This window comes from Panthera leo, chromosome F2, assembly GCF_018350215.1.
Source record: "Panthera leo isolate Ple1 chromosome F2, P.leo_Ple1_pat1.1, whole genome shotgun sequence".
Classification (NCBI taxonomy): domain Eukaryota; kingdom Metazoa; phylum Chordata; class Mammalia; order Carnivora; family Felidae; genus Panthera; species Panthera leo.
In genome coordinates, this window is record NC_056695.1 from 78,476,649 (window position 1) to 78,498,090 (window position 21,442).

General features: G+C 47.6%; 1 protein-coding gene and 1 non-coding gene across 6 annotated transcripts in view; one reads left to right on the forward strand and one right to left on the reverse strand.

Annotated features, from left to right (window-relative positions):
* COL22A1 (collagen type XXII alpha 1 chain) overlaps positions 1 to 21,442 on the reverse strand; it is a 259,317-nt gene that overhangs the window by 36,415 nt on the left and 201,460 nt on the right. For all 5 annotated transcript variants that reach the window (XM_042923636.1, XM_042923634.1, XM_042923635.1 and 2 more), the window contains 6 exons: positions 20,446 to 20,559; positions 20,024 to 20,077; positions 12,293 to 12,346; positions 10,404 to 10,457; positions 6,093 to 6,146; positions 2,626 to 2,679 (listed from right to left, as the gene is read on the reverse strand). In XM_042923636.1, coding sequence (XP_042779570.1) covers positions 2,626 to 2,679; positions 6,093 to 6,146; positions 10,404 to 10,457; positions 12,293 to 12,346; positions 20,024 to 20,077; positions 20,446 to 20,559 — 384 coding nt within the window. The remainder of the gene's footprint in view (positions 1 to 2,625; positions 2,680 to 6,092; positions 6,147 to 10,403; positions 10,458 to 12,292; positions 12,347 to 20,023; positions 20,078 to 20,445; positions 20,560 to 21,442) is intronic.
* On the forward strand, positions 1,761 to 1,845 carry TRNAQ-UUG. The gene has a single exon. It is a non-coding gene; the product is annotated as a tRNA-Gln (tRNA).

The window sequence follows — 21,442 nt, forward strand, 5'->3', positions numbered from 1 at the left end:
CTCAGATTTCTACCGAAGCCCCTGGGGAGGCTCAGGGCGCCTCCCAGAGAAAATGACGTCCAGTCCAGACCTCAGCATGAGCTGCTGAGAGGGCCCACGGGCAAAGGGTACATATGTTATAACATGCGGAAAGCTCTTTGCACAGAGCCCATCAGGGGGTGTGCACCGTGCACATGAAAGCTATGAGGATTCTTTTTTTGTTTGTTTTAATGTTCATTTGGAGAGAGAGAGAGAGAGAGAGCGAGCAGGGGACAGGCAGACAGAGAGAGAGAGGGAGAAAGAATCCCAAGCAGGCTCCCGGTTGTCAGCAGAGAGCCCGACATGGGGCTCGAACTCATGAACCATGAGATCATGACCTGAGATGAAATCAAGAGTCGGACGCCTAACTGACTGAGCCAGCCAGGCGCCCCGAAGCTACGATGATTCTTATCCTCCAGGCAGAGGGAGAGGAAGTGTTTCTGACACAGGAATGATACAGAAGAGGCAAAGGCATTCAGAGTGGCTGGGGTGGGGGATGGGGTGAGAGAGAGGAAGCCATTCCCGAGGCTGCAGGGATAGCATGTGCCCAGGCTTGGCTTATGTCTGAGAGACAGGACCCTCCCCTGGAAGGGACGACAGGGTGGAGGGGCTAAGGGGACATTATTAAGAAAATGGTGAAGTCAACACCGGAAGCCATGCCTCTCTCCTCCAGTATGCTAGGGCTGTGGTGATAAGGGCTTGGCACAAAAGCCAGACCAGGATTTTCTCTCCTTAGCTTCACCATCACTAGAATTAAATCGGTCAGTACCTTCCAGCTGCCAGGACAGGCTAGGCTGCAGGGCCGCAGTGTAGACCAACAGGGGTTTCTCAACCCAGCACATCTTTTAAGATCTGTGCACCCTGCACACGTTACTTAACCCCAGGGTCACATGGCTGCAGGGAGAGCTGACAGTGGTGCCTGGGAAATGTGTCTTTGACCAGTGGAGTCACTTCTCAGATACTTGAGGAGGGAGGGCTCTGAGAGAGCAGTTCATTCATCCATGTGTTTCTTTAAGTAGTATTTGCTGGGTGTTCACTATGTGTGGGAAGCCAAAGCCTGGTCTTCTAGAACCCACAGCCTAGAGCAAAACCCCATGATTAGCAGGGACTTTTCTGTTAGATTTCCATATCTAGCAAACAGTGGGTGCCTAAGTAGACTCTGCCGAATGAGCAAATAAGTTAATGAACATTGGAGGAAGGGGTCACTAATGAAACCATTATACAAATAAAGATGTGATTACTGCTGAGATAGTCCCTCACAAGGAAAGGAAAAGAGACTAGGAGAGACTGCCCCAGCCTAGGGGGTGCAGAGAAAACTTCCAGGGGGTGATGCCTGAGATGGGATGCAAAAGAGCAAAGGCAAAAGCAGCTGGTGCAAGAGGTAAGGAAGAGGCATTGTGGGTAGACAGAAATGCATGGGCAAAGGCCCTGTGGTCTGGAAAAGAGGATGCAGAACATTCTACGAACCAAAAGGAAGCCAGTGTGGCTGCAATAAAACAATACAGTATGCAGGGCCGGGGTCGGGGGCTGTGGCCAGTAGAGGCCCCAGCAGCAGGCACGGGCCAGACCACCAACTCCACAGGGATGCGTTCTCAATGGAGGAGGCAGCATATGATCTCTCTGGACCAGCCTTACTAACTAACTAGAGAGCTCAACCCTATTGAGAAGTATATTAAATTTAAAAGTCCAGAACAGTATTCATAGAAAGTAATTTGGCAGTGTGTATCAAGACCCTCAGGGGCGCCTGGGTGGCTCAGTTGGTTAAGCGTCTGACTTTGGCTCAGGTCCTGATCTCAAGGCTTGTGGGTTCGAGCCCCGCGTCAGGCTCTGTGCTGATAGCTTAGAGCCTGGAGCCTGCTTTGGATTCTGTCTCCCTCTCTCTCTGCCCTCCCCCACTCACTCTGTCTCTCTCTCTCAAAAATAAATATTAAAAAAAATAAAGAACCTCAGATATTATTACACCTGACAAGTGAACCTCACTTTTGAGGGCCATTAGGTAGAAAAGTGCCATGCATGCAAAATAGCTTAATATAGTTTAAAAAAAAATAACGATAAGATTTATGAGGCAACAGAGGAATGATCATATATATTATGGTACATGCGTTGGGTAGAGTGTATATAAAATTTAATGAGTGTATGAACAGTTAATACCAGTGTGGAAAATAAGAAGTGTTTATTTTATCATAAATAGTTCATTATCACAGTTGTGCGCGCGCGCGCGTGTGTGTGTGTGTGTGTGTGTGTGTGTGTGTGTGTGTGAGACAGAGATCTTAACCGTGGATACACACATATGCATGTGTGGAGAGAGATAAAAACATCATCTACACAAATCAACAACAACAGTGCATACTGCATAGAAGAATGAGGTTAAGACTGACCCCACCAAAAATGTACTTACTTGGCTTTGGTTAGTGATTCTCCTTCTCATTTTCTGTAATACTCGAAACTCCCCCAGTGACCATGTCTTACCTAAACAGTGGTGCAGTATGTTTTGGTTTGCTCATTTTTGTAGCAGAGAAACCAGGTTTTTGGTTTTTTGGTCTCATTGTGTGTGTGTGTGTGTGTGTGTGTGTGTGTGTGTGTGTGTGTGTGTTTAATCTCACTTACCGGGATTCCGGGTAACCCAGATGGGCCTTCGGGGCCAGGAGGACCTTCTTTCCCCTGAAGGATGCAAGACACAAAAACACCATTAGATCTCTCAGACTGGCTTTTCTGGAAGGAAACGATCTCACACAGAACTGCCCTCACGGGCTGGCAGGCGTCTTCGGTGAGAAGCGAAGTGCTTGCCAGGCATTGCCTGCCCCACAGCAGGGAGGCGCCCTGGGCAGAGCACATCACGGCAGGTGCATGTGCACACAGGGAAGCTTTCCAGCACGTTACATGGACTCAGGGGGACTGAAGATGGAAATGCCTGGTAGGAAGAAGATGCTTGGGGTCCACAAGACTTGGGTCCAACCCCAGCTCTGTACTTTATCTTCAACACTGCCTGAGGGCCAAACCCTCACCACGCAGCACCACAGCTCCTGACCACAGCTCTTGACCTTGTTGGGCACACGGGATCCAACACAAGCAAAAAGCCGGCCTGGGGCTAAACAGATGGTTTGGTGTCACCATCCCCTCGTCTGGAGGCTCCTAAACTTCCTACCAAGTTTATAGCTGGTGTTTTGAAAGACTGTTTACCAAATTGCCTTAATTCATACTTCATTTTCCATTTTATTCGCCAGATACACATCACTGCCAAACACAGCTTCTCAATCAGATGAAGTCATCAATGCTATCATTTCTATCTGGATGAGTGTTCTTCTGTCACCTGTGTCTCTAATTAAGAGGCCACAACGCCTTTATAATCTCCGGCCACTGTTTCTTTTGAAGTGGTAAAATGCTGATGTCAGGTTTTACATTCTAATACACCTGCCACACAAAATGAGGTATCCTTAAGGCTTGTGATGTTAGCTTCTTGGACGAAAACCAAAGGCGAAGATATTTTGATATTTAATTCAGATTTATACAGATTTTATAAACAAAGTGGATTTTTTTTTTTGTCAACTTGGAATAAAGACTCAGCATCATTAGGGATTTTTAAATACTGATAATGGAGCTCACTGGATTCCTTCCTGAAGGTCTGTTTTTCCAAAGACCCTAGTAGGGAGCCACTACTGGAATTAGCAAAACTCCAGCCCTCGCTGCTTTTGCAAATAAAGTTGTATCAGCACACAGTGGAACCTTTTCGTTGACCTACTGTGCATGACGACTTCATCTTATCACAGCGGTGCTGAATATTTGCTACAGAGACCACGTGGCCCATGAAGACTAAAATATTTACTATTTCGGGCTTTTTTAACCCCATGATGTGAGCTGAAGATACACAAGAGGTCAGCTTGGTCCTAATCCTGTTTGTATTGTGCAAGCTGTGCTTTGCTGTGGAAATTACACAGTTTTGTAATGCTTTTTTATTTATTTTCGAGTGAGAGAGAGAGCGAGCTTGAGTGGGGGAGGAGCAGAGAGAGAGGGAGACACAGAATCTGAAGCAGCCTCCAGGCTCTGAGTTGTCCACACAGAGACTGACGCAGGGCTCGAACTCATGAACCACGAGATGATGGCCCGAGCCGAAGTCGGACACTTAACCGACTGAGCCACCCAGGTGCCCCAGGAGAGAATCTTAAGCAGGCTCCACGCTCAGCATGGAGCCCGACGCGGGGCTCGAATTTGTGAACTGCAAGATCATGACCTGAGCCAAAGTCAAACAGTTAACCCACTGAGCCACCCAGGCACCCTGGAAATTACATAATTATTCATTAGGTAACCCAACTAAATGTAGGTGGAAAAAGAAAAAGAATGATCTTTAAGTTAAGACTTTATTTTACAAAGATGACTCACTATCTAGATGGCTGTAACGAGATAGCTATAAAAGATTAGGAAAAAAAATACCCTAACGATCTAGGATTCTGCATTCAAATTGCTTCACAGGTGGTGTTACATTCTCAAACCACTTTTTCAAGAAGCAGCAAACAGTCAGTGGGTAGATGTTCTTTTTACAAGAATAACGACAAGAGACTCCACTAGGGGACCCAAAATCGAAGTAAGGCCTTCCTTCTATGTCAAAAAGATTGGCAAATGGTTTATATGTTTCATTTCAAAATATAATGGAAATATTTTCAGTTTGTATCTTTTTTTATTATGTCCCATTTAGCTTTTTAAATTTTTTTTTTAACCTACCAATACTCATTGTTTATGCTAAGAAAACTCAGAGCATACTCTGGTTTGATGTATACAGAGAAATATCGGGACCCCAGGCAGCTTCAAGCACAGCCATCGCTTGCCACAGGGTCCCACGGCAGAATCGATGTCTTACTCAATACAGTTTAGCTCCGAGGTATGTGAGATTCACATCTGGGCTGTATCTTCCTCTCTTGGGGCAAACGGTCTGTGTTCGTGGGGGAGATCTTTTGGTGTCCGAGAATCGGTGCAAAGCTGCCTGTGGTAGGTTTTATATTCCCTTCCGCCTGGGACTTCTAAGGGGGCAGCTTCAAGAGGACTGGCCAGATGGTGAACAAAAGCTGATCTATGCGGCTGTTAGTTTTGGATCCCAACACCCCCGCAGCCCCCAGCCCGGCCATCCCCCACAGCGGGTCAGAGTCGAATGGCAGAAGGACACTGAATCGGGAGTTTCCAAAGTGACTTAACTCCCAACTTGGACATTAATTACCTGTGTGTCCTTGGACTAGTAACCCAAACCCACTGGGCTTTGCCCTCCTCCTCCCAGCAGGGGGTTAGGACGAGCTGTCCTAACTGATCCCTCAAGAGCTCCTGGCATCAGAGCCCAGAGATGCCAGGGGAGGGCTGACCTGCCTGCGAGCCAGCTTGGGATGCCAGGCAGAGTCCTGTGTGACTCCCCTCTCTGACTTCTCGCTCCTCTTTGGGGCAGTTGGATAACAGGAGCTACTCCTGTCCAACGTGCCTCCTGAAATATACCGTAGCCTCAGGGCGGGTTGGCTCAAGCCTTTACCCTCCCCAGTGCCTGTTCAGAAGAGAACCACACCCACAGGGCCTGTGTGAGCTGGTTGTAAACCAGACTCTGGAATCCTGGATTGCCAGGCCATTCATCCAAACCTATTTTATTTTATTTTTTTATTTTACTTTAATTTTATTATTCTATTTCTTAAATTTTTTTAACGTTTTTCTACTTATTTTTGAGAACAGAGCATGAACAGGGGAAGGGGCAGAGAGAGAGGGAGACACAGAATCCGAAGTAGGCTCCAGGCTCCGAGCTGTCAGCACAGAGTCCGACGCGGGGCTTGAACCCATGAACCTCAAGATCATGACCTGAGCTGAAGTTGGACGCTTGGCCAACTGAACCACCCAAGTGCTCCAAAACGTTTATGTCAGAGGCAAGAAACCACGGTCCCAATGGGAAGCAAACAACTCCCCTCCCCCACAATTTCAATGCAAGACTGTGAATACTCAGCATGAGGAGCCACGGAGGCAGAGGGAGGACCAGGACCAGGCCTGTGAACACCTGGGTTCTGGGAAGCCCAAACAGACTCAGGGCAGGTCCGGTCTGCTGAGGAACTTACCGGCGGCCCTTGGATCCCTGGAGGTCCAGCGGCCCCAGCAACGCCATCCGCTCCCTAAGAACGACAGAGCAGGGAGTCAGTTTGCTGTGAAGATCTCAACAGAGATGGTTAGTGCCTCTTTGTGCACGAAGCAGTGCACGGAGGGTGCGTCCCGAGCCCCTCCCCGGCTGCCAGAACCACAGGTGCTCCTGGGAGCCTCCGCCTCCCCCAGCACGCTGGTCTGGTCTCTGGGAACACAAAGATGTCAGGGGAACAGCAGCCGTGGGGCAGGAAGGACCAGAGTAGTCGCCAGCCAGCCGGCCTCCCCGGCAACAGCAAACTGTCTCACTTCAGAGTGGACGCCTCCGGCTAACATCAGGGGACATTTGGGGACAGAAGGCAAGAAGGAACAAGTGGATTTATCTTCGAGGCTAATAAGGAGGGTGTTTTTGGTTGTGCCAACCCAGAGATGAGAAGTGCATGGAACCATGAAAGAGGAGTTCTACGCACGTAAGTGAGTGCAGCAGGGTGAGTCCCCTCAGCTCCCTCCCCTGCTGCTCCCCCTGCGTGAAATCCAGTCCCCCAAGGCTCAGAGCGCACAGCCTGCCCTCGTCCTCATCCCGGCTCAGTGAGAAATTATCCACCTCCCAAATCCAAACTCCAAAGCGCCTGCCCCTCCTAACACCTTCATTTTCCTCCATAGCCTTTATCGCCATCTGCCACCCTAGTGTTTGTTGATGATTTCCTTTACTGGGAACTAAAACATTGCCTCAGAGATAGCGGGCACTCAATATTTCTTGAATGAATGAATGAATGAATGAATGAAATCTGGGCTGGCTGGCAGATGAGACATAGATTCTTTTTTTTTTTTTTTAATTTTTATTTATTTATTTTGAGAGAGAGAACTCACAGGGGAGAGGGACAGAGCGGGAGAGAGAGAGAATCCCAAGCAGGCCCCATGCTCAGTGTGCAGCCCAACACGGGGAGTGATCCCATGACCCTGGGATCATGACCTGGGCTGAAACCAAGAGTTGGAAGCTCAACCAACTGAGCCCCCCAGATGGTCCAAGGGGACAGATTGTTTAGACTAACGAATACACTGCTTCTTTCTAGCTTTGGTCAAGGGGTATACGATTCCCATCTTCAGCTTCCTTGTCAGTGAAAGGGTAGAAGTGATATTATTGTCCGGGCTGTGAGGAGGGGAGCAGGAAATGAGGCAGTGCTTGCAGTGTGCTTAGCACGGAATAGAAGGTATCAGTTGGGGTGCACCCTCTCAGAACCAGCGTCCCTGGGTCCATGTCCTGGCTCTCCACATTACTCTACTCCTCTGTGCCTATCAGTTCCTCTGTAAACTGGAGAAAAAGAGCTCCTATTTCAGCTGAGTTGTTGAGAGAATTGAGAAAGTTAATACATATCAGGAGTTAGTCAGCATCGGCACGTACTAAGGGCTCTCCATAAAGGGCTCTCCGTTATCATAAGCACAGATGACAGCGGTACGTCTACTGGCCAGCCCACGACCAGGAACATGGGGGATACTAACTAAATACGGGAGGACAAACACACAAGCTCTTGCAGTCTTACTGATACCTTTCCAGCGATCTTTAGTGTTTTTTTTTTTTTACATAAACTTGTAGGAAGCCCATATCATACCAAGTCCTGGCCAAGTTCTAGGGCTACAGAAACAGCTACATGGTGGGCCTCAAGGAAGTCTGGTACAGCTGCAGAAGATAGGTGTTGTTTCCCATGTCAGACAAATTCCCAGGGACAAGACGCAGTCAGATTTTTCCCCACCTCTTCCACCAGGTAAGGACCCAGTATATGTTCACGAAATAAAGGGATATTGATAATATTTGAACAAAGAGCCTAAGGTTCATGGTTCTCTGGCTGGGACGCTACAGGGAAATGACACGTCTAGTCGAAACCTAATAGAACAATGGAGTTTCTACTACAAATCAGGATTCTTCCGTATCATTTTGACAAAAACTTCTAGCATCCTCTACTCTGGAACCTAGCTAAGTTGGAATTAAGTTCCATATGGCAGTTGGGGTTAAGGGTTTCATCTGAAAGTAGGCCAACTGAGCACCAGGAAGTAAACTCTGAGGAGCCTTGTCTGTTTGGTTTCCACATCCCTGGTTCCAGGGTCTGACATCTAAGCACTCGAAGAAACAATACAATAACCAGGAGGGTTTCCTGCTCTCGAGTTGCTACAGAATGACTGGCCACTGACCCCAAATGGGCAGCTCACCAGGATCCACTCCCAAAGGTGATTAACAGTCCAGGGCACAGCACAAAGTAGATGCTCAGGAAACATCCACCGAGTGAACTGAAGAACACATCGGTCAGTCGGAGGCAGACCAGCTGCCGTCTGATTGTGACTGTCTCTGAACATTTTTTTTAATGTTTCTTTTTGAGAGACAGAGTGTGAGTGGGAGTGGGGCAGAGAGAGAGGGAGACACAGAATCCAAAGCAGGCTACAGGCTCTGAGACATCAGCACAGAGCCTGACGCAGGGCTCGAACCCACAAACCGTGAGATCGTGACCTGACCTAAAGTCAGATGCTTAGCTGACTCAGCCACCCTCTGATGGTGGCTGTTTCTGAATCTCAGATGCATCATCTTGCATGAGAATGATAAGCCAGGAGCCCTTTCCTAGAGTTGTCAAAGAACAATTTCCAGTGGGAGGAGCACATGGTTTCATTTGCAAGGGGGGTGGGGGGGGGGAGACGTGTTATAGGCTTTGAATGACCAGGGTGGGGTGGAAGTGGGGCTTTCCCTCAGCACTTACTCTGGGGCCCTCTCAGCTATTAGGTTACACAGGGAAGGTACAGCCTTTATGATATGGGAAGTGTAATATAAAATTATTTCCTTCTCAAATGTCCCTCCTCAATTCAATGCCAATGTCTCTCCCCATTACCTATGACATTGCTACCTTGATCATTTTTAATTCTTGTGCCTGACTGTCAGATGCCACAAAATCCAATAACATATTCAAATACGATGCAAAGGGATCTCTTAAGTGAAATTATTCATCTGAAGAAAATGCAGAATTTTGTGAACTTCAATGATAGTAAACTCAGAGATCCCCTGCAAGGTCATTCACGTGCTCACTGCAGAGAGGCAGCAGTGAGGCATTAAGTCTGAGAAACTGAAAAGGATGGTAACGGCACCTACCCTGGGCAGGGGGCAGGTGGGAAGTAAGCCGAGTATCAGAGATTTAAGGTAGGCTCTCTAGTAAACTGGGAAAGCTTGAATACTTTTGTAGCTAATTTACTTTCTATGAGTTTGCTGGAAAAGTTGATTCTGAAGTGAAAGATGTGGTTTCATGCTCTCATATGATTTTATTGAAAAAAAATGCATTTAAAACAACCTAATTTGGGTCACCTGGGTGTCTCAGTCGGTTAAGTGTCTGACTTCGGCTCAGGTCATGATTTCACAGCCCATGGCTTTAAGCCCCATGTTGGGCTCTGTGCTGACAGCTCAGAGCCTGGAGCCTGCTTCAGATTCTGTGTCTCCCTCTCTCTGCTCCTCCCCTGCTCGCATTCTGTCTCCATCTCTGTCTCTCTCTCAAAAATGAATAAACAGGGGCGCCTAGGTGGCGCAGTCGGTTAAGCGTCCGACTTCAGCCAGGTCACGATCTCGCGGTCCGTGAGTTCGAGCCCTGCGTCAGGCTCTGGGCTGATGGCTCGGAGCCTGGAGCCTGTTTCCGATTCTGTGTCTCCCTCTCTCTCTGCCCCTCCCCCGTTCATGCTCTGTCTCTCTCTGTCCCAAAAATAAATTAAAAACGTTGAAAAAAAAAATTAAAAAAAAAAATGAATAAACATTAAAAAAATTTTTTTTAAAGAAAATGGTCATACTGAATAATACTAATTATTAGTTGTCATTATTATTGACTCTAGTAAACCCAGGAAAATCTGTGCTTATACAGATGCTGTGATTCCCAGAGTCTCTTGCTGTGGGACAGTTTCCTATGGAACAGGGGAATCCGTTTCTACATCTTTTACTTAAGATCCTAACTTTGCAGTGATCTCAGGCCTCCCTTGCCCAAGCTAGATACAGATTAAGAATTAACCAAGCCTGCCCATCCCTGCCAACACCCTCCTGGCCCTTACAAGCACCCTAGCCTCACTGCCCATTGGTGCTACTCATATCACTTGGTCCTCAACCCCAGATGCCTCAGGGACCCACGCTCTCCGGTCAACCTGAGACACCGTTCAGGTGTCAGCCCAGTCCTCAAAGTAAGAGCAATGTCCAACGTGACCCCATCTCCAGGGAGTATGGAAATGCGTTCAAATGTCAAAGCCAAAAGAGGAGGGGATTCAAAATCATCACTTACCCGTGGCCCAGGGTTCCCGGGGGGTCCCATGAAACCAGGAACTCCAGGATGACCCTAGGGAAACCCAAGAGGCAGTTCTTAACGACGACTCCTAAGAAGCTCTTCACTCTGGCAGCCACCAAACATCAGATGACAATCCAGACTCTAGCTTCTCATTCCGATAACAATTTTGGATAAAGACGCTGGCAACAGAAAGACCTTATTTTTTTTTTAATATATTCTTGGTATTTCCAGAGGTTGAGGAAATATCTAACAATATTTACAAAACCAAACCTACCCTGAAAGCGATCTGCTTCACAATAATGTGAAGGAAGACGGTGTGGCTGAAGACACAGGTGAAAACAGAAGCGGCCATAATGGCTACAACATCCTGTGGCTGGGTGGTAGGTCTAAGGGTGGGGGGGTCTTCTTACTATGGTTTCTAACTTTTGTGTAGGCTTGAGACACCCCATGATAACAATCTGGAAACAAGTAAATGCATATGCACGTGCAACATATGCTCCCAAATGGAAGCTGTTCCGGTTTCTGTTCCGGTATGGCATCTACACTATAATAACATTGCAGTTACTTTAGGAAAGGGATTCACATCTCCGGGCAGAGAGGAGTCCATGTGTGTTAAAGCAGGAGCTAAGCAAGCTAGAGTGTATTGCGTGTAACATTTAGTTTTAGTCAGACAACGTTTTATAGGATCAAATAAACCGCAAACCACCATGGAAGAGACTTCCCTGCCCTCCACCTCTATCTCCTGCTGCTGGAAAACACAAGCTGTAACAGGATAGAATGTACTATATTTGAGGAAAAAAAAGTTAGAGAGGGAGAGAGCCAAACCATAAGAGACTCTTAAAAACTGAGAATAAACTGAGGGTTGATGGGGAGTGGGAGGGAGGGGAGGGTGGGTGATGGGCATTGAGGAGAGCAGCTGTTGGAAGGAGCACTGGCTGTTGTATGGAAACCAATTTGACAATAAATTTCATATTAAAAAAAAAAAGGAAAATTCACTATGGCAAGAGTAATCTGGACACGTTTGTTTTTCCAAATACAGATGGAATTTTAGCTAAGTACGTCATTCAGACCTTGAGCATAGCTAGCTCTTACCTCACTGCCTCTGGAGTACCTGCTCACCTGCCTCACCTTCTCACTGAACAGAAAGCCCTGTGAGGTCAGGGATTTGTCCTTATGCACCATGCATCTCAGAGCCTGGGGCTGTGTCAGCATGCAGCCGGTTGACAAGGAGGACCGATGGAGAGATGCACAGAGGGGTGATGGGGGGAGCACAGGGGCAAGAGAGGAAAAGGAGAAGGGAAGAGTGACAGAAGCAAAGCAGGAGAAGGTAGCCAGCTTAAATGGCAGAAAGGCTGCTGGAGGCTGGGGAGCTGGGACTGCAGAATCGGTGACCCTGGATAAAAGATGACGGGGCTGCCGTGTTTGAATCCGCAGAAAGAGGGGTTTCTGTTGTCACGGGTGCTACCTTACGATGCACTCGGACACGTGGTCCAGCGGGGCTGGCTGGGCACTGAGTGCAGAGGGGCATCCGGGGAGGATTTCAACTAGCACCGTGAGTTACACAAGAGGCACCTGAGGAATGATGGGAGGAAAGAAGGGGGCATGCTGTAATGGGTGACTACCATTTCAGTAAACAAAAAGCTCTAAAGGTAAGAGGGTTCAGTAAAACCAAACGAAACCAGAAAAGGCAATATCCTCAGATAATTGGGGAAGGGGAATATCATCACGAACCAGAGGAATCAATTTGGAAACCATGAAAATGTGGTTTAAAAAAATCCTGCTGCAGGCAAGGAAGATCCAAGCAGTGATGTCAGAAATGGCAGAATGAAATTTATCTAGGAAGAACAGTGATACCTCTCCAGGTTCATTATAAAGTAAGTTCTTACCTGGTCACCTTTCTGTCCAGCTTCCCCAGCTGCACCACGCTCTCCTTTACTTCCCTTGGGAGAAAAAGAAAAAAGAAAGAAAATTACAGGAAATTCTGCTAGAACTACATTGCGAAAGAAAAAAGCTCGCATGCATTCGTTCACCCATTCATTCATTCATTCATGTACTCTTTCTTCATCAACTCTTACTAAGTCTGAGCTGTAGGCCAGGCAGGGTGTCCACAGAGAGAAGTTAAGGGAGTCTGGTTGAGGAACCGATGGTGGAATGCCTTAATGGGGTTGTGGGGTGCTGGTGGGGGTTACCGAGAGCCCTGTATGTTTACCCCTTGAACCTGGATGGAGCTGCAGGCACCGGAAACCATTAGAAGGAGCCGTGACTATCCTCGGTTTCCAGAGGGCTCCCTGACCCAGTGTGGGGTGGTTGGAAGGGCCAGCATGAAGAGAGGAGGGGAGGTCAGGAGGAAACTGGGGTGTGAGGATGTCGGAGGGGAGAGGCAGAATCAGCAGGGTCTGGGGGCCCTGCAGAGCAGGTGTAGGGTGGGGAGGAGGGGGAGCTGAGAAGGTGGACAGGGCAGCAGTGTCCACAGTCTGGGGGAGATGGCTGTGCCCATATGTTCCCTCCTTGCTCCTCCCCTTGCTACCTGTGCAACCTCGAGTGGGTCACTTCAACCCCAAACTGTAGAATGTCTTTTTTCTCTATAAAATAGAGAAAATAGTGATTGCCTACCCCGTGAAATGTTGGGATAATAAAATCAGACGCCTGGGAAGTACAGCAGAGAGCTCAGAACACAGCAAGAGCTCAATAAATATTAGTATAATTAGTATTTTGGATTATTTTATACTTGAACTCTGGCTTTGTCATTAGTAAGTCTATCATTAGGCAACCTGCTTCAATTGTCTGTCTCCTTATTCCTAAAATAATATTAACACAACCCCTTTGTCATGGGGTTGCTGTGAGCATTAAGTGACCTAAAATCTACACAGTGCGTGAGCTAGTGATAAATTCATTGTTAGCTGTCATCTTTCCCGTCATCATCAGCATCAGCATCACCAGTATCACCATCACCATCATCACCATGGTCACTGTCACCATCACCATTATCATTACCCTCACCATCATTATTGTCACTGTCACCATCACCATCATCACCGCCACTGTCATCGTCACTGTGGTCAAGACACTCACAATATGCAACCCACCAAAAATATTTTTCATAGACTAACCTTGGAAGTAACACTCAAAAGTTCTAATCTCTCTTAACTGTCACATATTTTGGCTTTGCATTTAATGTGGTAACAAATGTATTTCGGTAAAACGTCGTGAAACAAAAACATGTCAGTTCCGTTAAAAGAAGGCATTATGCAGTAAAATAAGTCTTTCACAGTAAGTCAGTCTTGGATCTGGTTCCAGGCCTGTCATATCTTGTTTGTGCATCCTTGAGCAGATCATATCCCCTCTTTGCTCTGGGTTTGCACATCCAGTAAATAAAGGATGGGGGCGCAGATCAATCTAGGGGAGCCCTCCCAAGTCCAGAGTCCCCCAGTTCACCATGGGTCCAGCCGCGTGGACACACTGTGTCCCACATCAGCAGTTCACCGATGGCTGTAACTACCTCGTAATGCTCCCTGGCCGCCTGCCCGAGGTGCGTTGGGAGCCTTAGGTGAACGAATGCCTATAGAACGTCAAAGGCCAGTGTGCAGGAGAGAAGAAAAGAGGTTCAAAGGGGAAGAGCATTTGTTCCGTCATTTTTACATGTCATTATTTCTACTGCTTTTAAGTGTATAAAGCCAGCACACTGTCTGTATTATAACCTCAATGAAAAGTGACGGAATAGCACACGGCTTCTCTGACATTCAGGACAACTGCCTTAAAAGTAAATGGTTCCTTTTCAAATCCCAGTCCTCAGTCTGGGCTTCAAGTCCCAGCAGTGAAAATGTCAGCAGCTCAAGGATCTCCACAGTTGTCCTTGTCTCCTTCTCCGCTGCAGCTAAGGATCAAAGCATACACAGCCACCCCCACCCCTGACTCACTTCCTTCCAGAAGAGAGGACTGACATTTACCGAGCCTCTACCCGCACCCCCCTCCCCCTACACCAACCCCCCACCCACCCACCCCGCATGCTGCCGGGCCCTTCCCACATGAGATCCCATTTTGTGTATTTTTGGTTGGTTTGTTTGTTTACATCCTGAGCTGATGCAAAAAATATTCAACGTGTCTGTGTTGTCTAATTTATGTATTTATTTTTTTAAGTTTCTTAATTTATTTTAAGACAGAGACAGCATGAGGTGGGGAGGGGCTGAGGGAGAGGGAGAGAGAGAAAATCCCAAGCAGGCTCCGCACTGTCAGTGCAGAGCCCGGTGCAGGGCTTGAACTCATGAACCGTGAGAGCCAAAACCAAGAGTAGGACGCTCAACCTGAGCCACCCAGGCTGAGCCACCCAGGCACCCCTGTGTTATGTAACGTGGTCAGTAAGACTACTCTAGGAGGTGGGGGTTATTACCAGAGTGTATAGATTAAAAAAAAATCTGAAGACCAGAGAGGTTAAGTCATTCACCTGAGGTCACACAGCTAATGAAAGGCAAGATTGGGACTCTAATGCAGATCTGTCTGTATTCAAACTGTCTCTCCCTGCCCAAGTTACTTTTCTGGCTATTTTCCTGGGCATGACACCTTGTCCCACGGGTTTTCTAATGTCAAGAACATAGCATCTATAGTCTAGAAGTCTGACTCACCATGCTCCAGGAACCTTTCTAAGCACTGGAGATACAGCAACCAATAAAACAACAACACAGTCCCTGCCCACCTGGACTTTATATTCTAGGGACATTGCTAGTTCATTACTAGCTCAGTTCTCTTAGATGATCTTTATTCAGAGTCATTGTAAGGGCTTAAATCTCCCCATGAACAGAAGGGAAGAGATTCTCTCCCCAAACCTTTTTCTTAGAGCATTTACTTCAGAAAACGTGTCACTGTGGGGTTCTTTCTCTTTGAAATGTATGTAAATCCTTTTAACAGCTAAATAAGTCCTGCCAGATCTAGGATTCAGAAATGTCTCTCTCAAGGACCTGGCAACCGTCCCTTTGAAATGTAATCAATCATCCAGAAAGAGAGCACTCCCCCCCTCGGTCTCTGTCTCGAAGCCTCTGTGGGGAAGGGAGCCCAAATGAAAAGCCAGGCACCTCGCTCCCAGTTGCAGAACACTTCCCGTCATTAAGACGGACAGCCCGTTTTTCCTTTCTTTAAAGCTAAGACAGACGATCGCTGAATTGCCAGGAAAATTTAGGATGAACGTACGTGACACCTGGTGCTATGAAGTCCTCTTACTTGAGGCCCGGTTATTGTTGGTCTTGAGGACTTGCACGCAGCAGGTGCAGCTTCCTGGCTGCAGGACAGAGGGAGATTTCTGCCTGATGTGCTTCACCCTCTGCAGCCATGTTTACTCAGTAACAGGACTGCTTTCCTTCTCTTCCACCTTCATGGAGAGGTTTTCTGGACTGGGAGGAGATTCTGTCTCGGTTTTAATTACATTTCTTCCACGTCACTGTGTGCTAAGCACATGATGTAACAACTACTTAGAGGGTATGTTCCTACCAGGGGCTGCTCTAAGGATGTGGGTTTCTGTGAATCCACCAAAAAGGCAGTTCTCTCAAGGGGTTTACAGACTGTTGAGGGCAGGGCCTAAACTTTCTCAAATTAACGAAGTCTCTGCTACTAGCAGGATAAGGCCTGTCCCTGGATTTTCATGGGCTACCTCACTGCCTAGAAAACCTGTCCCCCAGGATGCCTGGCACATCCCTGCCTCACTTTCCAATGCAACTAAAATCACCTCTTCCAGGTGGCCTTCCTAAGTAACACTTTGCCCAATGGCATTATTTTCCTTCAAGCCATTTACTCTTCTACTGACCCTTTGCTACAGTTGTTATTCATTCAAACAGAGAAACCACTAGGAGGACCACTTACAGTTAGATGTACCCAGCACTTCCTTGTACCCAGCTGGTACCACGCCTGATGCCCTATAAATGCCTCCCTGTTTAATCCTCAACATCCTCTTTGTGAAATAGGCCATATGGTTCTTCTTTTAGAGACGAGGGACCCTCGATTCAGAAAAGTCAAATAAATTGCCACTATCCCCAGACCCCATCCCTGAAAGTCAATGTTTTGTGCAGTATGAAAGCTCTAGAATGAAGCTGTAATTGATCATGACAGTGACCTCCCCAGGCCCAGCCAGCAGTCAGAGCCGCTGCAAATCTGCAAGATAAATCTTAGGGAAGCTGATTTCCCAGATGCAGGATTGCAAATGCAAACAAACAAATGCCCTTGGTGATGCACATGACCAGTGAACACAGGGACGTCTGGCTACGAAAGAACGAGAAAATATTTGTAAGTGCTCAGCCACCGGTAGCATTTTCAGTGTACAAATTCATCTTCATGTCTGCAGGTCAAGCTGAGATCTTGTTTGATAAGCGAGAGAAAATGAAACAGTCCTCCCGTCTGTTTTCTGGAGAGTGGAGTGGGATGAATAACGAGCATGGAGTGGCTTGGGTTTGAAGCCAAGAATCAAGGCAAGCCTGTGAGTCCTCAGATGAGCTATTTAACTCCTCTGTGACTCACTTCCCCAACAGTAGGTGGTGGTAAGGGGAAGCCTCCGCCCCACCAGGAGCTGTCCTTGGTGCTGGAGTTGGTCCTAATATTACTAGGGTTAAACCCCTAGGGGATACTAACAGGGGGTAGGAGGTCCTTGAGTCCTGCCAGCAGGGATTCCCCTCTGCAGTATCACTTAGTAGTTTGGTAGTACTGGCATTTAAATCTTGCTAAGCCTCTGCTTCCTCATCTGTAAAATGGGACAATATGTGTACCTCCTAGCATGATGCTGACCATTGCAAGATATGATATTGTAAAGCAGGTAACCTGAGCATACTGCGTATGCTGCCCACTGTAACTGCCTGGGAGCTCATTATGTAGGGTGGACCCTAACACCTGCCAACTTCTCAAGGTCATGATGGACTCCCAAGTGGAGACAGCTAGAACCCTGTCTTTCAGCTGCAGCATAATTTCTGTTCTTTTTCCGGGTGGAAGCATTCTTTGGCTTTCTCTGAATATGTAAAGGAACAAACCCTCTCTGGAAGCGAATTAGCAAGGAACAAAGGCAGAGCCATTGTCCCAAGACACCAGCACTTCAAGTGGGATTGGGCCGATAAAGAAAACAATCCCTACTTAGTGGAGGGAACTCCTTATCTGTTTAATTGATTTGCTTTTGTTTCTCTGCATAAAAAGCCCTTCCTCAGCAGAGGCTAAGCCCAGCAGCCTGTGAGTTGACAGCAAAGGTTACTTAAGGATCAGCTGAAAGTAGCATGCAGAATCCTCCAGGCGAGGAGCTTAGCCCCAGCTGATGACCCCACAAAGGGGGAGTAATTCAGGGTAAATAGCACAGGTGATGCTACACTTTACGGGTGTCTCTTAACTAACACTGCCCAGGAAAAAATCTCTTATTCCATCTACACTGAAACCTGATAGCTGTAGTTCCTAAAGCAAGAGCCCTGGGTATGTCAAAACCCTGTAAGACTTCACAAAGTCTATGGATCACAAACACTCTATGTCTTAGCCCGCCAGGCAGGCCTGGGAAATCTGGATGTTTGTCATCCTGATGCCCAACTGTTCCAGTGAGAGCCCTGCTCTTACCCCGCAGTGTTGGCTTCCTTGCCTTCTAATATAATAATAAGAGGTCCAACCCCATTTTCAGGGTTGACCCTGGAGCAAGGCAAGTGAGCACTTGGCCTGGGTGTAACATGTAAGGAGCTCTGGAAAGCTCAGTATCCAAAATTAATACTAGGCCAATGCTGTGTTCTTCAAAGTCAAAATCAGTGCCAAATAATCCGAGATGAACAAACTATACAAATGTAAATAAATGGGGCTCCCACAGGGCTGGGATTAGGGGTTTAAGGAAGGTGAACGGTTCAAGTGTAGGGTTAGGTCCCATCTTTATTGAAAATTTTGGGGTGCCCAGGTGGCTCCGTCAGTTAAAAGTCTGACTCTTTATTTCAGCTCAGGTCATGATCGCACAGTTCATGAGATCAAGCCCCGCATCAGGCTCTGTGCTGACAGCAAGGAGCCTGCTTGGGATTCTCTCTTTCCCTCTCTCTCTGCCTCTCCCCCACTCATTCTCTCTCTCTCTCTCTCTCTCTCTCTCTCTCTAAATAAACTTAAAAAAAACTTTAAAAATAAAATAGTGACATTTTGTTCCTTGTGAATCAACTGTACTAATTCTAAACTTTTTAAAATATTGCACTAAAGTCCTATTTATCTTGGTTACTGAGGTTTTGGGCTTCCCTTACATCTTACGTCCAGGTCCTCACCCCAGTCCCGGCCCTGTCACTGCTGTGACCCCACGGGCTAAAAAAGCAGGAGAAGCAGGTTGGTGCTGGGCCTGCATAGTGCCAGGTCTGGTGGAGGCACCCTCAGCAGTTCTCAGGGCCACAGGCCTGGAAGGTGACTGCTTTTATACCTCTCAGTTTGCCAGCAGGAAAGGGAAGGGCAAAAGTAAGAAGCTAGCCCAAGGTCATTGCTGAGTGGGAATGCCAACTCCAGAGGTCTGGCTCCTGAGCTCGCTCTCTCCTACTGACAATTTTCTGCTGAATTTCATGTCAGACAAGCCACGCCATGTCCCAGCCAGGCCACAGGAAGAGACACAGTGACACATTTGCTCCTGAATGTCGGGGTAGGGTAGCGTACATAGCTTGCAACAGCACAGGGTCTCCAAGGTAGTGATGAGAGACAGCCCCCAGGGGCACTGACGGTGGGGGAAGGCGACGGAGGGTGGAGGGTCAGCTCTCTTCCCCTCCTGGCCCCACGTCTGCACTCACACAGTCTCTCGCGCTTAGAGCTATGTACCATCACCACAAGGAGCTCAAATACACAGCCCAGACACCTGTTTTCGGCTGCCAGAGCCTCCCCTCCTGTTCTATGGTCGAGATCACAGCTCCTTCTTCCCGGGCTGGTCTCCCTGGCTCAATGAAAGCACAGAGCTTCCCTGCCCATTTTAGATGGGCGCCTCATCATTCCTGTGAATGGTAGTAACACTCACCCACACTGGCACAGCACTTGCCTAATGAGGTTATTTACTGAGTGACTAGTTCTTTTTGTGCATCACATCGTCCAATTCTAACAAATCTCTGAAGTTGCTTTTGTTTTTGTTTTAAATAGGCTTCACACCCAGCACAGAGCCCAACATGGGGCTCGAACCCACGACCCTGAGATCAAGACCTGAGCTGAGATCAAGAGTTCGACGCTTAACCAACCACGCCACCCAGGTGCCCCCTGATGCTGCTTTTATTCTTTCTATTATTGGGTGGTGAAATTAAGGTCCAGAGGGCCAAAGATTTTGCCTGAGACCACACAGCTCTGACTCGACCCAGGGCTGGTATTCAAATTCAGAGCCCTCTGACCCCAAAGCTCCAGTCTTAACCAGTGAGGACTCCCCACTCCAACCCACTAGCTCACTTCATTATTCAACCACTGAGGCATTTGTAGAGGAGTAACCTGAGACTCAGGAAGTTCAAGTGCCCCTTCCCAAGGCCACTGAGAGAGTCGGAGCCATGGTTAGACCCTGAATGTGGGTGTCATTGTTTTAAAACCATTATTCCTTCACACTGGACATTACTCTTCCTCAAACTTGGATTAACCAGTGACATGAGCAGAAAGGATGCACTCAGTGTCAATGAGGGCTCACTGACCTGTGGTCCAGCGATTCCTGGAGGCCCTGGGAGGCCCCTGGGCCCAGCATCTCCCTGTAGCAGGAATACGAAAAAAGAACAGTAAGAATCCGTGTCTGGAGCTTATACCCAGAGTCACCAGCAAGCTGCTGCCCTGACACACCTATTCACTGATTTCCCGCTGAAATTTCCATCTCCTGCCTCCATCCAGCATGTCTGAGCAAAGGGTGTGGGCAGGTGGCAGTACTGAGTGTGACCATGCATTCATGGGCATAGCCCACGTCTAATGGGGTGGCCAGTACCCAAGATGACCCCCTGCCTCCCATATTCACACCCTTGAGTAGGCTCCCCCCACATCTGTACCAGAGAGGCAGGGCTGTGATCTCCAAAGATGATACATTTCATCGCGGGGACAAGGACAAAGTTTCCCCCTTTCTCCTTACCTTTTTCCCTTCTGTGCCTTCTCTCCCTGGCTTTCCCTGGAGACCTTTGTCCCCTTTAAAACCTGGCAGACCAGGAAGGCCCGGGGGGCCTGGAGGGCAGTCATTGCACACATCCTGGGGACAGTAAGTAATAGTTACTGGTAGAGCAAAAGGAGACACGTGCAAGTGATATAAAAGCAAACGGGTGGATCGAGTCGTTACCCAGAGCATTTGTGTCTAACTTTGCATTTTTCTCTTAATCTTAAATTAGATTTTAGTACTGATACATCTGGATTATTCCCTCCCTTCTCTCTACTTCTAGCCAGCCAGACTGCTCGAAGTAGAGCCCACAACAATGATGTCAACAGTGCACCACTCCCTGTGAGCATTTAATAACATTACAGATTTGATGCAAACATTTAGTATTCTTACAAAATAACATGTCCCGTCTTTGAAGCTGGCGACAGAACCAAGCTGGAAGCCAAGTTCTCTGTCTTGTGCGTCTGCCTAAGTGGTTTGTACACAAAGCAGTCGAACAAAGGAAGCAATGGGCACACACCCAATGTGACCACACACACCTGGCATTGTTCTTTGTCCAAAGCAAGCATTTCATAAATGGTCCCAGGAACTGACCTTTGCTCTACTTCTTTGAGGCAGGTGAGTGATGTCCCTGGCATGATTCTGAAGTCCTCTGAGCCCAGGGAACATGATTTCTAATTTGTCTGTGTCATCCCAAGACCTTGCAGTTTGGAGTGCAGTGTGCAGCAAATAAAACTCACTGGCTTGACCACACTGTAGCCTGTGTCCTATCCCAGAGTCCTGCTAGTTTCTCTGCAATCCTCCCTCCCCTCTTGTGACAAAGATTGGATGAGATAATACAGAGGAGGCACTTAGAATAATGTGAGATCATTCCCAGTGCATTTAGGTAGTAGCCTCAATTCATGCCTGCACTCGGTGACTCCCTCAGTGCAAAACTACTTGCAAAGCATCCAGTTAGGCTCCACACCTTTCTGGTTTG